We start from the raw sequence: 15213 nt of genomic DNA, 5'->3' as shown, positions 1-15213 counted from the left end.
CTTTAGACTTTGCAACGACGGGAAGGGAAGAAAGTTGCTGCTGACTGTTGGCCCTAAGAGAAGGCGGAAATTGGTCCATATGTAATCACGAGACGACAGCAGACACCAATAGACACCGCAATGACGCATGGACAGCCAAATTAAGATGCGTATTGGCCGGGGCAAAAAAAGAAGTAAACAGCAAATGTCTATCTTGCAGACCTTAGATTTTTATTATTGTGCTTCATTTTAATGACGACTGGTGAGGATGTCAAAGTGATATTGACCTGTTTAAAACCAGATTTGTTCCCCTGCAGCCAAGCTGACAAAAGTGCACTCTGGGTTGTGGTAAATGATTGAAAGTATGCGAAATCATAGCGGTGAGATCAATTGACTCACAAAGATACCTACTTGTTTTACCTTAATTTATGCAAGAGAATGATCACAGACAAACCGGCTTGTCACACATCTAATGAATACTCAACGACCTTTCTAAACCGTCAACAGAAAAAAACAACGAAGCAGAGAAGCCTGGTTTCGGCTGTCCAACCCTGAAACTAGTCCAACCTGTGCCACCAGATGGAGAACTCTGTAGAGAGGCAGAAGGGTTCATAGAAGTTGAACATTTTTATTTCATAGATATGATTCAAACATGTCAAATTTTCTGGCAATTGATTGTTTGCCATATATATTTGCTGTGTATATTCTGTAACGATAAGAGGGTGTGTACACTTATGCAAAATCACCAAGGTTTGTAGCTCTGTTTGAGTTTTACAAGTTATAAGTCACATTAACCGTGGAAATGATTTATCTTTTGCAACTGGACCATAAACGCCTTCAGAAAAACAAAACATTCATTGACCTGAGTGACTTTGTTGATTTTTCCATTACACTTCATTCACTTTCCATTGATGTAAATATGGAAAGGAGTGTGACTTTAAAATGTCTTTCTAAAAGTGAACACAAACCCAGGAGTCAGCCATGGTGCCAAACGGTGCCATGGGAGCTCCCTGACGTACAGGCTGTTATGTTCACTGGTTGCCAGGACACAAGGGTCCCAAGAGATCACCCGCCATGTGCCACCAAACACACTATGTATGTATTTGTACAGTACACACTTTGGCAGTCATCCTATAGGAGGAGGGAGGCAAGCAAACCCACCCACCCTTTTGGGCATTGCATCTACCTTGCTCTTGATGAAAGCACTCCACATCGCAATCACGACCTGCTTTTTCTTAGCACACTAAGACAATGAAGGCCAAAGCGTTGTCAGTGAAGGAGTGTGACTGGATGCCAGAGGATTGCCATCTAGTGGAGGATGTGTCCAGAGACTCACACCGAGAAACCCTGTGTCTGCCTAGCATCTTCAAATCCAAGAAAGTCAAGCCCTGTAGCAGGACTCAGACAACGGGGCCGGCTTACCAGGTGTACTACACGGCCCGGGAGCTACTTTTGGAGGTGCTGGATCGAGGCGCCCTGCGGAAGCTGATTAGGAGAGGCTCCGCGCAGAGGTGTGGACCTCCTCAATCTTCACATGCTCTGAGAAAAGAACAAGGCGGCTTTTTCTCCGAGGAGGATTATATCGAGATGTTAACTTGCATCTCCATGGTTCTGCAAGATGGTCTCTCTGTAGGAGAGCGTGAGGTAAGCCTGGGCTTAGAAGGATGGAAGGGGGTCCTGAAGAGAAATTGCTTCCAAAGCTGCCTCTTGCATCTGAGCCGACTGGAGGATGAAGACAAGCTGGAAGCCTTGTCTGCCTTCTGCAGCCACGTGACCAAGCGCTATCAAGGATTATACACGCCTGGTGAGAACCTGGCTGTGAAGAAATACAACCTTTGGTACCAGCAGACTCCCTGCTCGCTTCATCTTGCCATCCTCTACGATAGAAGCTCGGGCTTCATTTGCAACATGTACCTGTACATCCCAGAGCAGCTTCGGAGACGAAAGAGGAAGCCTGTAGTTGTGCAGGTGGTAGAGCACCTGATCAGGCCTTTCTGTAGCCAACGTCCCGTGGTGTGGTTGGACACCAGCGCCCGGATGGAGGGCAAGCTCATCGACGTTTTTTCGGATTCAGGGATTCGGACGGCGACGACGGAACCATTTTCACCAGAGGAAACCACATCTCAGTTCTACGGGCGGTCTCTCCTCGCAGCGCATCTCAAAGGCTGGACCGGACCGGCTCTTCTTTTTCCAAGGTCGGACACGAGAGGATCGCAGGCGGACGTGCTACTCCCTGGTCTCTGGGTGACGCTGCACACCATCTACATCAACACGTTTGTGCTTCACACCTTGCAGAGCTCAGGCAGGCAGGTCCAGTTGACCCAGTTCACCAGAACTTTGGCTTCTCAGCTGGCTTTGGACAACAATGGCGGAGTGCCCGTCCTGCCTCAGCTAAACAGCACATCATACCAAGAGATGCAAAGGTTGGTCTACAAATCCCATTTCACAGATCGGGTATTGCGAGTGCAGACTTAATGTCTTATCGTTTTTGCTGTTTTGAGATTCCTCCATCACCCTCTTCGACCAACGAGTCTGTTTCTGCGAGAACCTGCGCAGATTCTAAATTCACCTATTTTCACCTGCAGAAGAAACAAGACCAGCAGTGATCATGTGATAGAAAAGCGACGCCAGGAGTGGGACCGTCCCGGCGTGTGTGGTTTAGACAACTCTGGAAACTCCTGCTACTTGAACGCTGTGTTGCAGTGTGTTTGTTCCACGGTGCCCCTGGTGGAGCATCTCCTTCATCAGGACACACGCAAAGAGTTGGCACGGTGTGAAGCATTTCTATACGGCTACTATCATTCCCAATCCATCGAGTGACGGGTTTTCTTTTGCACCTCTTTCAGGGCCAAGTGTCAGGTAGCCCAGATGTTTGTCCGGCTCCTGGAGCAGATGTGGCTCGGGAGGAGTTCCAGCTGTGCCCCTGTGGAGGCCAGGAATTTGTTGCGTTCCATCCTGCCACAGTTCAACAACCACTCTCAGCAGGACGCTCAGGAACTGCTTCTCCTCCTCTTCAATGCACTCCATGACGACCTAAAGAAGGTCCTAGATTGATGTGTGAATGGAAAATGAATAGTATGTACCATGGTTATTTTTTGCTTTACAGGTTGGGAGGCGGAAGATGCGCTTCTCCAAGCAGCTGATACGAGACCAGGAGAGAATGTGGGCCACCGGAGTGGGAGAGTCTACTATCGTTTCCAAATTTTTTGAAGGCACGCTCAGCTACGTGACGGTCTGCATGCGGTGTGACCAACAGACCATCAACACGCAGATGTTCACTGTGCTCTCTTTACCCATCCCTACACATATCAGCAAGTGCTCCATTCAGGTACATTTTGGTCCCAATTGGAGCCCCAGTACGGATGACATGATTTATGACCTCCCGTCTCTTCAATGTGTCCGTTTTGTGCAGGACTGTTTGTCTCTGTTCTTTAAGCAGAGCCTCTTGACAGGAGGAGAGAAGATTATGTGCTCAGCCTGTGAGCTAAGGGAAGAAACTGCTCTCCTTACTTATCTGGACAAACCTCCCGAAATCCTTGTGCTGCACCTTAAACGGTAGGTAGGAAGAGTAGTGATTGTAAATAATTGCTCCTTTTAGTGCTGGATACAAGCATTGTCGTCTTTCCAAAATCCCATTTGTTTGGGTTTTATTAGATTGTACAGAAATTACAAATGCTTTCAACTGGATGTGTTCTCCAGGTTTGGTTGTAAAGGAAAGAACCAGGTCAAACTGAGGACTAACGTTATCTTCTCTACTGAGCTTGATCTAAGCTTGTTTGTGTCCAGTTCGGCACAGAAGACTTCCAGTTCTTCATATCGTCTCTATGCGGTCATGGTGAGTCCAATTTATTAAATTATTTTAATGTATTGTAGTTGCAGTATTTGCATAAGCCTCAGAGTGCTGGAAAACATTTACAAGTAGTATTTTTGTACAATATCGGAAGAAATTCAACCTAATTTTAAGATTGGAGTATTTGACGGATAAATGATCTCAGCAAACTGTGGAGGTTAAATGTTTTCCTAATTCTGTCCAGACTTAGACTGCAATGTTTCAGATGTGATATTTACATCATAGATATTTATGAATTTGTTTCTTGTACCGCGTGTTCAAAATAAAAAGCTTAATCAATGAATGTATTTAAATGTGTTGGCCACAAAAGGCACTGCCACTTTGGGCCTAGTTTGGACATTTTCTCTTAGGGCTCTCTTATGTTTCCAGCAGTTTAAACATTAATGGTTGTGTCATGAGTTATTTTGAGGGGGATAATAAATTTTACACGGTTGCACTGACTACAATATAAAAAATGGCTGAGTGGCCATTTCATCAGTGATGATTTGGTGACATGTTCATGATAGCCCATCAATGTCAAGAGGCAGTCGTTGAATTAAGAAACCTTTCCATCTTTAGAACCACGCAGGTCACCTGAACATGGGTCACTACACTGCTCTGTGCCACAACACCCTGACCCAAACGTGGCACCGCTTCGATGACTCTGCCGTCCAGGAGCTACACGACAGTCACGTCCAATCCCCAGACGCCTACGTCCTGCTTTACAGCCGCAAGCCATTCCGAAAACCAAAGATTGTTGGCCTGTAACCAAAGGTCATAAAAATGACAGAAAACACGACTGCATCCCTCAAGCAACATTGTTCTCCAACCACACACACACGCAAACATTCAAAGCGATTTTCATAAATAGTCACGAGCCGTTGAAGGTTATATTTGTTATACTGAAACATTTGAAAGCATTGAGAAATAAAGTCCAACATTTACAAGAAAATAAAAGTTTGATGAATCTAACGCTCAGTGAGACGAGTAAGTAAAATCCTTGCACATTTCTGCTCTCTGGTCCATTTATTTGTACTGTGCGCTTGCTCTCGTCCCCAGATTGGGACAGCTAGTGTTGAGCGAGTGAAGGCGTAACGTGAATTCTCATCTTAAAAGTCAAAACAAGTCTGGACTTATGAAAGAATTCAATTAAAAAGATACACACACGTTAAGGACCTACAAAAACTCGACCTTTTAAAAATCACCCAGGGGCAAAAATACCTTTAATGTTTCTTCTAAATGCATGTTATAATGCAGACAGTTATATTGTATAGCTCTCACACTAACGTTATAGGGCTTGACAAGGCCGGATCAGTCAAAAGAGATGTCTAATATTTAAAGCCTTTGGCATTGAGTATTAATGGGTAAGCTATGCGTTCCGCATCCTTGCGATTGCATACAGTTCAACAACATGATTAACATGAACAAGCAACCATCACAGTTCCCACCTATCCTTTAATAAGTGTCATTACTCAGTCATTCCCATCGCATTAAAGAGGACCTATTATGCAAATCAGCAACTATTCTGGGAGGCTATCCGTTTACGTTTGCATGATTCACAGTTGAGAAATTATCCCTATTTATTTGCACTGGAACATTATTTATACCCATCAGTTCATTGCAGGGGAATTTGTTTTTAAGCTCAAGGAGTTGTCAGAAAGATTCCAGGACTGGTGTCACAATATTGTACTGTAGATGTATTTTAAACCGCGCGTTTTGCCCTTGTCAGTGAGCTCCATCATTTCTTCTACGTTTCACACAAGAGCTCCACAAAAGTAATCAAAAAACACAAAGAGTTGGAACCAGCATGCGGGTCTTGGCAAGGAACTGACAGAGGCATACTTTTGGGCAACCACATTATTTCCCTTTCTACTTTTACAAATAGCGTTGCAAAGGTAATAGATCATATTTGTGAAAAAGATTTGAAATCATCCATGAGCAGGAGTGTGTAGACTTTTTTTTAAATTTAATTTTTGTTGGCCTTGCTTCCCACGACTCCCACTAGACGCATGGGCATGGTTAATCCCGCAGTTTGCCCCGCCTCAGAAATGCATTTGATGCAATTACTGATCAAACTCAATCGGTGGCCGATAAGTCTGGATTTCCAGGTCGTGCTACTTGTGTACAACTGCTGGTTAGAATACATCCATTCATCATTTGAACTTATCCTCACAAGAGTCACGGCGTGAGGGTGTGCTATCCCAGCTGACTGGCGGGGTACGCCTTGAACAGGTTGCTAGCAAATCGCAGGGCACACCTCGACAAACAACCATTCGCACACACAGTCACGGAGTTTACTAACCATGCAGGTTTTTGGAATGTGGGGAGTGCATACAAACCCCCTTTTTTTTTTTTTTTAAATTATGATTATATCTATTGTTGTTTGGTTTTGAAGTGTTTGAAACCAGTCCTTGAACTTTTCTGACACACATTTTGATTTCCTCTTCCAAAAGCCTAAAATGAGATTCTGTACAACATTTGAGAGGGAAATGTTGAGGGTGAGCATGATAGGTCCCCTTTTACGATCACATTAAATACAAGAAACTCCCAACTATAAACCTTAATGCAACGAACGTGTCTGACCAACAACAAAAACTGGTCAGACAACATCTTAACATGTTGTAGAATATTTACATTTAGAAAAGTGCAACATCCGCTTTGTTAAATACGTACAAGCTATGTAAATGTGAACCTGCTGTTTACACATGTGAGCGATCCAGCCATTCACATGAACCGCATCAATAGTATCGAAACAGCCACCTGCCCTACAATGACATAGGTGCAACGTGACGTCCAACTGGCATCTTTCATAGTCTCTCGAATAGATGATCAGAATTATGAGAAGCCGGCATGTTTTCACAGCTCTAGGGTCCTCTAGTGGCTGAAGCAATGCACGGCATGGCTGCGCTGCACTGTTCTTGAGCCACATCCTTCAGCTATCAGCTCAAAGATGGACACACCCGCAACTGCCACGTTGTAGAAGAAAGCAGGGGGGGGGGGGGGGGGGGGAGAAAACTGACAACCTTCTACGGTGTTCTTCAGGTCCAGCAGCTCCATCACAGGGCAGAGTAAAACAAAATGTAGGCAGCAGAAGATTTGACGGAGGAAGTGGAGATTTCAGAAACCTCATGATCGTCAAACTTGTACCAACGCTGCTTTGCGGCGTTCTTACAATAGGCAGTGTAATGACCACCGTCCAAACCTCCATAGTGGTTCTAGGAAACAAAAGAAATCACACACACACACACACACACACACAAATAAGCTCAAACCAAGCATTATGAATACTACACAGTTGGTTAGGAACGTGCAGCTCACAGGTGCCAAACTCAAAAGTGTGCTTGCCTTCAGACACACAAACGATTTTATTCTTCACAATTTTGTTTTAATCTTAAAATACAGTTTTTACAGAGTAGGGTGTGTTAGGGTTTGCAGAATATTCCAACATAATCATACGATGAAGATATTCTGCGAACCCTAACAGGGTGCTGCTTTTTATATTAAGGAACATATTTGAAACTATTTTGCTGGTGTTTTTTTCTAAAGCTGGACAGATCTACTCACAGACACGCCAAAAAGGTTATATCTCTTCAGGGTCGGCTTCGGTCCAATGACATATTGGGTCAGGTCCAGAGTGTCTAGTGAGAAATCTACAGAAGTCTGCAGCTTCTGTTTCCATCTACCCTCATAGGAGAAGCTGTAACAAAGCCGAGGATGCAAAGAAAAAAGTAAGTCAACATGGAGTAGTTAGGAGCAACGCGATGGACACGTCACTACACACCGCTTCAGGTGAACCAAGAGAATTGGAGGGACCTTCCAGATCTCCAGTTTCTTGGTGGAATCTCTGTGAGCTTTGCAGTGCCTGCAGAAAACCTTGTTGTTATCCGTCAGTCGCTCTTCCTTGGAGAACAACCTCAAACAATCCTGGAATACAGAGCAGATTTATTGTTGGTAAATAATGAGCATTCATCGATCAGAACCTGAGGTTTAGGAAGTTTGAATTATCTTTTAAAAAAAAAAAAAAAACTACTCTTAATGTTTAAAGCAAGCTAATTTCTACTTGTTAAAAGAATGGAAGGTGTTACTAACCTGAAGTGAGCACTTGCTGGTGGAGGCCAGAGGCAGCGACAGGTACATGAACGTCTCAAAGGTCCGAGACTTACGGTGGCAAGTCTGACACTGCACGGTGGACTTGAACTGGCCCTGGAAGAGCGCCACGATGATGGACTCGTTCAGCAGCTTGTGTTTGTTCCAAGCCTGGTCTGCCGCCATCTGATCGTCCAGGTGGTCGTTTTCCTCCTCTTTGTAGCGCTTCCTGTTGTCCGCCTGACAACCCGGACAGAAACATAACCAACGAGCGAAAACTAAGTAACCAACAGAATAGCACTTCGTAATACACAGATTTAAAATTATAATAACCAAAAGTCAAAAGCTAAAAAAAAAGAAGAGATGAAAATCTACTTGAGGCACTTGTATTTTAGTTTCATTTATTAACAAAACAGCTGATGCAAGCAATGAGGTGCGTCTTGGGTCTACATGCACAGAGGTTCCGATGAGCATCAGACCAGACAGATGCGGACAGAGCACACTCGCTGGCTGCAGCGAGAGCAAACATTGACACACCCACTCACACACATACAATTTACTTACTCTCTAATTTGCCATCAAAATGAAACCCAGTGGGGGAAAGCAAAGGAAAAATACATGTAATATTTTCAAAAATGGCATGGCAATATATTTGCTGAATAAAAATTCCTGTGCTTGCTTGGTTGATTTTGTGTGTGTGTGCACATTACCTTATTGAGGTCCTCATGGAGGCCGTCCATGAGAAAGAGCAGCAACTCTTGGGAGTCTTGCTGGTCAAAGCCAGCAAATTGATCATTGATCTTTCCAATGGTGATTTTAAAGTCTCGTGGACTGATGCACCTGTACAGACCGGTCCACAGCGCTTTCACGATCACGCCAAATTCCTCCGCCACTTCCCCTTTATGGCCGAGAATGTTGCATCTGCCGGAGGACAAGAGGTGTTCATTGTCAATGCAAATACAAAAGGATGGAGCACTAGCTAACCATTAATTTACCAGAGCATGGACTAGTCATTAAAGGTCTAAAAAATGGTGTTTCTGTAGATGTAATGTTGCAACGCGGAGTGCACTTGAACTACACACCTGTTGATATCATCCAGGTAGAAATTATTGTTGAAGTACTCTGCCATGGCAGGTGTATTGCACAGACACTGCAAGATTGAATTCATGTAGCAAGTGTTGCCAAGATTACGAAGGCCGGTCAAACTTGCACCCAAGCCTCCAAATGTTGGATTCAGGCTGCGGATTTTGGCGGCTGAAGGTCGTGTAAGCTCCACTTTAGGATGGACTTTAACAGTGGGAGGTCTGATGAAAAGAAAGAAAAAAAGCTTTTGGGAATATTGTCAGACATTTCCATTTTTCCCCCCATGTAAACTGACAACCAAACATGCACCCTTTCAACTTTCGTCTACAAGTAACAACCATGTGCCTCACTTGGTTTCTCTATTGAAGGTGGGTATAGAAGCAGGAGGCACTGGGGCAGCGCTCTTCTTCTGGGCCTCCTCTCTTACATCCTGGCTGATGTCTGGGGAAGAGTAGGAGCGTTTTAACGTAGACTGTTCCAGCTCCTCCTCCTCCTCCTTTGCGTTGGAGGGTGCCACTGCTAGTTGCGACTGTTTCGGCTCCGCTGCCGGTGGCGTCGGAACTGTCACCTCAGGCGGGTAAAGGTGGACGCGGTTGGTTGGGGAATGGTAATATCGAAAGGTTCCAGTCACAGTGTCAAGGAACTAGGAGAGAGAGAGAGAGAGGGGGGGGGGGGGGGGCAGCAGTATAAACAGTACATCGTTAGGAATCAGGTATTCGTAAATTCTATACGTGTGCGTGTGTATATGTATAGACATCTTAAATTGTGTCACATCTTCAAACGAGAGGTACCTTCATCCAACCAACTGGCAGACCAGGCACACTCCTTCCCATTTCCTCACTTCTGGCTCTTGTCAGTGGTTCCCTCTGTGAAATCAAAACACACAGAGACTCAACTTTGGTAAGAGTAATAAAGCAGACTGAGTAATTCTAATTGGAACTCTTACACACTATGACCACCTTGTAGCCTGAATTTCTCTACACTTGGCCTGTATTCAATTTTTATTTTACAAAAATCAATATTTGTGATAAACTATAAATGTGACTAATGAATACACAGACATAATGAGATTGCTTTTCACTATCAATTGAACCATTTTGGGCTGGGCTATACCATTTATTCGCCTCTCAATGTCAGTTCTTCAAAATGACACATCTGAGCGTCCAATTTCAAGTCAATAGTTTCACATACCATATCCACTACCTACAGAGGCAATAGTCTTGAGTGTCAAAATGCTTGTGTCTAAACAGTGCATGAGATCTGATGTGAACGACCTACCTTGACCTCACTGATGATTAGACTTGGACCAGGCGAGTCGAGAGACGAACTTTTGGAGGGGGCTTCAGAGTTCTGCTCTTTCCCCTTATTGTTTTTCTCTTTGCGCCCATGGTCCTCTTTGTCTTCCTCTTCCTTCGCCTTCTGTCTCTCTAGTCTTTTTTTGTCCTGATGTCCTTTGTCCTCGTCGCCCTTCTTTTTCTTATCACTTTGCTCCTTTGCAAGCCTCTCTTTCATCTCCTCCTTCCGCCTGTCCTCTTCTAGCAGACGTCCTTGAATGCGTTTCTCCTTTTCTTGCCTGGCTTTCTCCATGGACGCCACCACCTCAGAGTGTATCTGACTTTGTTCTTCTTCGGACAAAGAAGGGATGAAGGCTGGTTTGGCTGCGCGGTCGGGGACGGAGGGCATGTTCTTGCCTGATTCTTTGTCTGGTCCATTCAGGCTCACTTTAGGCTCGTCTGAGAAGCGGACCGGTGGCTTCTTGGCACGGTCAAACTGGTTAAAGGAGAGAGTGAGTGTCATATGTAAGCAAAACAAAGTTCAATAGCAGTTTCCAGACGACACTTGTTCATGAATTGTTCAGTCATACCCGTGGGAGGGCCTTGGGTGTGGAAGGATGGTCAGATGTGTCTAGCACTGATCCTTTGTCACTCAATTCCATCTTAGAGAAAAGAGCGTCGACGGAGTCTACCAATTTGTCTGTGCTCTCAGGTGGTGTGGGTGGGCGGTCTTCAGTGGGAGCAACTCCATTTGTGAGTGGGGGAGCAGAAGGTTCTACAGGCTCAGGTCTAATCTCAGGTTCTGGCTGAGGTGGGGTTGGGGGTTTTATTTCCTTGAGGGATGGGTAACTGAGGTTTACTGTAGAAAAACAGAAAATGAATACAGCTTCAAATCAAATTACAGGTACACAGATTTACTCGATCTTAAATGGCCTCTTAATGTGGCTAACTAATGTTATGGCCCGTGAGTATATTTTCCATTCAATATTCAACTGCACAATGAAAACTCGAGCTTCCTTTCATGATGAATATTTTATGTGATATACTGTGTTGAGAGAGGGGGCAGGCGAGGAGCAGAATTAAGTTCCTTGCTAGAAAACATCAAGTTACACCAAAAAAAAAACAGTGAACAGATGCAATGACAAGTGTGGAGAAGGTAAAATTAAATTCATCTGTAAAGGTTACAGTGGATTTTGGGTTCATTCTGAAATCCTAAGCAAAAGACCGATATGGCAAGCGTTTTGCAAGTAGTGTAGTTGGAGCGATGACACTCACACTGCGACATGGAGGCATTCACATTGTTGACGTTCTGTCGAGGCGAGCGGACTTTTGCATTGGTTGTGTACATTGGGTAAAACAGCAGCCAGCTCTCATAGCCTCCCTCCAGCACGAGTGGCTCACTGCGCAAGATGGTCATACTGTCCCACTGTGGAGTGTCCAGATTGTTTAAGAATATATTCGTATACAAAAAGATATTCCTTCACATCCAAAATCTCGAACATTACCTTATATAGGGCATCTTTGAGGTTCTGCAATGTCATGCCTATTGTCAGATCTGTAACAGAGTTAAACCAGTCCAACAGGACTAAGTAATCCACGGATCCCCTCTGTTTCCATTGTTCTTTGGACTCATTGGGGAGCTTTTCCTCGATTTGATTCACAGTGATTCTTGAGAAAACAAAAATCAAAACAGTCTAGGTTTAATGGTTCACACACAAACAAATATAAATATCAAGCTACAGACTTTGTCCCCATATTCTCCTTTTGTATCATACCCTGGACTGATGGCCTCCTCAGGCACGCTGATGCAGGCCTGAGATGGGACCTGAATGTGAGACTCATCAAAGTCTCTCTGGCTTCGAGCATCCATGACAACGATAGTTATCATTTGGTCCTTCATCATGTGGAAAAGTTTCTCCGCCGTGATCCCACCCGCCGCCACCGCAGCTGCAATCAGGTCAAGTTATTTAAATGACGCACAGCATATGAATGCGGACGAGCCAGAAAGACCACAAGCCACAAGATAAGCCGTGATATTTAAAATTAGCTACAGTAAGACAGAAAAACATCTAAGTCAAGTATCATGTCCTCAGCTTACTTTTAGTAGACTCATTCTTCAAATCCTTCACCTCTCCTTTAACCTGAGAGTCAAAGATAAAACAAGCGTGTTAAAAGTGGATGCAGACCCTTTCCCAGTAAGATCATGCAATTACTTTGAGATGCAACCTTAAAATCTAGGATGTAATCAATAACATTTGCATATTGTACGAAGAAGGATGTCTTGAACCGTATTCAAAACCAGACTACAACTGTTGCAGCTATTTTGTGGCATTGCTCTGGGAAAGAATAGTTTATCTTAAACTTTTGTATCACACACAAAAAACGACAATACAAGTATAAGGTAACACTGCCGTTACCTTACTGCTGTCCGTGTCTGCTACTGAGGATTGAGGAGAGCTTTGACTCTCATCTTTCTTCATCTCCACTTCTTTCTCCTTTTTCTTCTCCTCTCGTCTGTCCTTCTCTTCCAGTCTTTTTCGGACTTCAACTTCCTCATACCTTTTCAAATGTTCACACTTTAGATGATAAGCTACCCTTTTTGTCTTTAAAAACATTTTCACTCAATATTCCATCAAATCTTCTGACCTGAGTTTGAGGCTTTCTGCGAGTTTTTCAGCTTCTTCTATGGCTTTCTTAACGTTGTTTGGCCCAAGCATGGTCAGGTAGTCCTGCACACAATGGAGTAAAGAACAACTCGTATATGTGTTTTGTTTCCAAACAATGGGTGGTCACCATACCGCCTGCTGCTTGAAGTCTGGTCTGGCCTTGACAATCTTATAGACTGTTAGATACTTCATGTAGAGCACATAAGCTCTCTCCTCATCTCTGTCCAGACGACTCTCTTCTGCCGCCTTGAAGAGTTTGCAGGCACTCTGACCATAGCTGCATCACAGTAAAATTGGATTTGAATTGTGTCCATCTGTTTTGCCATATCCGTTGTACATCAACTATTAACACGTACCTTTTTGTGCTTATCTTGTCCACCTTAACCTCTGTTTTTTTATTGAGGTCACCGAGAGAGGTGCTCAAATAGAGGTCCTTGGCACCGGTGGACACCGCAGGCATCTTGGCAGGTGTGCTCAGTCAGACCTCACGAATAATCAGTGCACTTCACACACTCTAATCATACCTGAAAACAACAGAACAGACGTTAAAAATATGCTTTTAACGCAAAGTGCTGAAATCGACCAGTGGGGGGAAACACGTACTGTACTTAAAATCGATTTTTAAAGTATCTTGAGTTTATTTTCCTGATGACTGTTTTAACTTTTGTTCGTGTAAATTGTGACCTGAGGGATTAAAAATTCCGGAACTCCCGAATGCCATAGTGAAGGTAGTATAATAACATCTTTTTTCTTCCTCTTTGGAGAATATGACCACATACTGAGACACCAGCTGAGAACCATTGCAAGGTGGCACACACAAGAATTTTAACCATTTGGTCTTACAGAGAAGGCCCCACAAGAGTCTTTTAAATGTAACAAACTCTTCTTTTTTTTTTTTTAAATGATCTTTTATTGTAAAGGAGTTAATCATTTTTTAATTACTATTTTTTTTGCCTAATTTCATTTTTTACCAAGTTGTTTTTGTGCAGAACTTTTTCTCAGCCGTGGTTGTTTTTAGAGGACTCCTCTGTAAAAAGTTGAATCAGGACCTCTAATTTTACCAAGTATCTGTACTTTCCAAGTATCTGTACGAATATTTTAGCCAGTGTTATAGCTAAAAACTACAAATGTGGTTATTGTAAATATTTACACTACCAACGAATCAATCATTCATTTTTACAGATAGTTTTAAATCATGTAAACAGTATTTGTTTTGTCTGCCATGTTTGTGGTTGAAAGCGATAGGACTCTCGGTTGAAACACTTAGGCACCAGAAAAGAACTTGGTGATTTCCAAAAAGGCAATACGTGAGGTAACAGAAAATCACTGTTCATATCTTGAATAAACTAACACAGAACAGGTCAATTCCATCCATGATAGTGGCTTTGATATTTCTGCCATCCATCTTAATGTACAAATGCAACTATGCGCTTTGTAGTCCCAATTAAAAACAAAATGGAATACTAGTAGGCTAACTACATGTTAATAGTAAGGCAAAACAGAGTACTAGTTCACATCCGTATACTACTAGTACTAGACGTGACAAATATTTCTAGTTAATATCTACTTCATCACTCGTAGCGTCCAAACTTGTCATTCTGATATAGAGACATTTATACAGTAGCGGAAGTTGGAAGAGAACACATTACTAGTTCGACAGTTGTTCCGCGAAGGAAGTAAATTATCTCCGTAGCGATGACAAAGCTCGTATTAGTACATGTACATTGGGTTGAACACCGAATTAACTCCATGGATATTAGTTTAACAAGTACATTTTGTTGTGGCAGGGCTTGACGCAACAAATACTTGGAGGCTAACCTTAGCACGTCTTCGTTTCAGCATATTTATGAAGTGAAAATCCACGTTTAGGCCGTTCTTTCATGCGAGTGACGCGAGATAGAAAGGGTGTGATGCAAGCGGCGTGAAACAACGCACAAACAAACAACTTGGCTTTCAACCTTTCGAAGTTAGCAAGATAGCGTTTACGTTGTTTGACCAGCTAAACTGGCAGCTCACGCGGTTAAGGTATAGCAGCTCATGTGAGCTACTTAAGACTCGGCTAGCCACGGACCACTAACCACGCAGAAGCTGGGTTCGATAGAACTTCTAATTCCATCGCAAACATATGCAAACATTTTCGATTATTTGCCGACTTGACTGGAAACGCTGTACCTCTTTCGATGCGATCTATCACACGGGCTACTTTTTTGACAGCTGATTCCTTGTTTGTCTTCTTCATCGGTGACGACAGTGGGCGTGGCCGCCTTTTCTAGCTGCACTGCACCCTGCTGGAGAT

At 43.5% G+C, this 15213-nt stretch overlaps 2 protein-coding genes across 2 annotated transcripts; one reads left to right on the top strand and one right to left on the bottom strand.

Moving 5' to 3' along the window:
• Positions 1 to 1053: 1053 nt before the first annotated feature.
• LOC133152784 (uncharacterized) lies at positions 1054 to 5115 on the top strand. Its single transcript, XM_061276684.1, has 8 exons — positions 1054 to 1074; positions 1219 to 2433; positions 2575 to 2750; positions 2826 to 3021; positions 3086 to 3307; positions 3392 to 3534; positions 3679 to 3814; positions 4388 to 5115. Exons 1-8 carry the CDS (start codon positions 1054 to 1056, stop codon positions 4574 to 4576), a joined length of 2298 nt encoding a protein of 765 aa, XP_061132668.1. The 3' UTR covers positions 4577 to 5115.
• On the bottom strand, positions 5001 to 15202 carry usp8 (ubiquitin specific peptidase 8). Its single transcript, XM_061276373.1, has 19 exons — positions 15090 to 15202; positions 13274 to 13441; positions 13050 to 13194; positions 12898 to 12980; positions 12669 to 12810; positions 12350 to 12392; positions 12027 to 12198; positions 11757 to 11919; positions 11527 to 11677; positions 10842 to 11110; positions 10256 to 10747; positions 9769 to 9843; positions 9328 to 9620; positions 8977 to 9198; positions 8605 to 8815; positions 7898 to 8134; positions 7590 to 7732; positions 7373 to 7505; positions 5001 to 7023 (listed from the first exon to the last, which is right to left on the bottom strand). The coding sequence occupies exons 2-19, from the start codon at positions 13375 to 13377 to the stop codon at positions 6865 to 6867; spliced, it is 3237 nt and encodes a 1078-aa protein (XP_061132357.1). The 5' UTR covers positions 13378 to 13441; positions 15090 to 15202; the 3' UTR covers positions 5001 to 6864.
• Positions 15203 to 15213: the final 11 nt, after the last annotated feature.

This window comes from Syngnathus typhle, linkage group LG4, assembly GCF_033458585.1.
Source record: "Syngnathus typhle isolate RoL2023-S1 ecotype Sweden linkage group LG4, RoL_Styp_1.0, whole genome shotgun sequence".
Taxonomy (NCBI): Eukaryota; Metazoa; Chordata; class Actinopteri; order Syngnathiformes; family Syngnathidae; genus Syngnathus; species Syngnathus typhle.
This window is presented reverse-complemented; position numbering and strand designations above follow the sequence as displayed.

What these genes read in the sequence shown, in the direction of transcription:
- usp8 (XM_061276373.1), bottom strand. Translation starts at nt 13,377, where the DNA reads ATGCCTGCGGTGTCCACCGGTGCCAAGGACCTCTATTTGAGCACCTCT. An exon ending in GAGGAGGCCATCAGTCCAGG is followed by an intron (nt 11,920 to 12,026) that starts GTATGATACAAA and finishes TGTTTTCTCAAG; the next exon opens with AATCACTGTGAATCAAATCG. An exon ending in TCAAAGATGCCCTATATAAG is followed by an intron (nt 11,678 to 11,756) that starts GTAATGTTCGAG and finishes GACACTCCACAG; the next exon opens with TGGGACAGTATGACCATCTT.
- LOC133152784 (XM_061276684.1), top strand. Translation starts at nt 1,054, where the DNA reads ATGTGCCACCAAACACACTAT. An exon ending in ACACGCAAAGAGTTGGCACG is followed by an intron (nt 2,751 to 2,825) that starts GTGTGAAGCATT and finishes CACCTCTTTCAG; the next exon opens with GGCCAAGTGTCAGGTAGCCC. An exon ending in TCCATGACGACCTAAAGAAG is followed by an intron (nt 3,022 to 3,085) that starts GTCCTAGATTGA and finishes TTTGCTTTACAG; the next exon opens with GTTGGGAGGCGGAAGATGCG.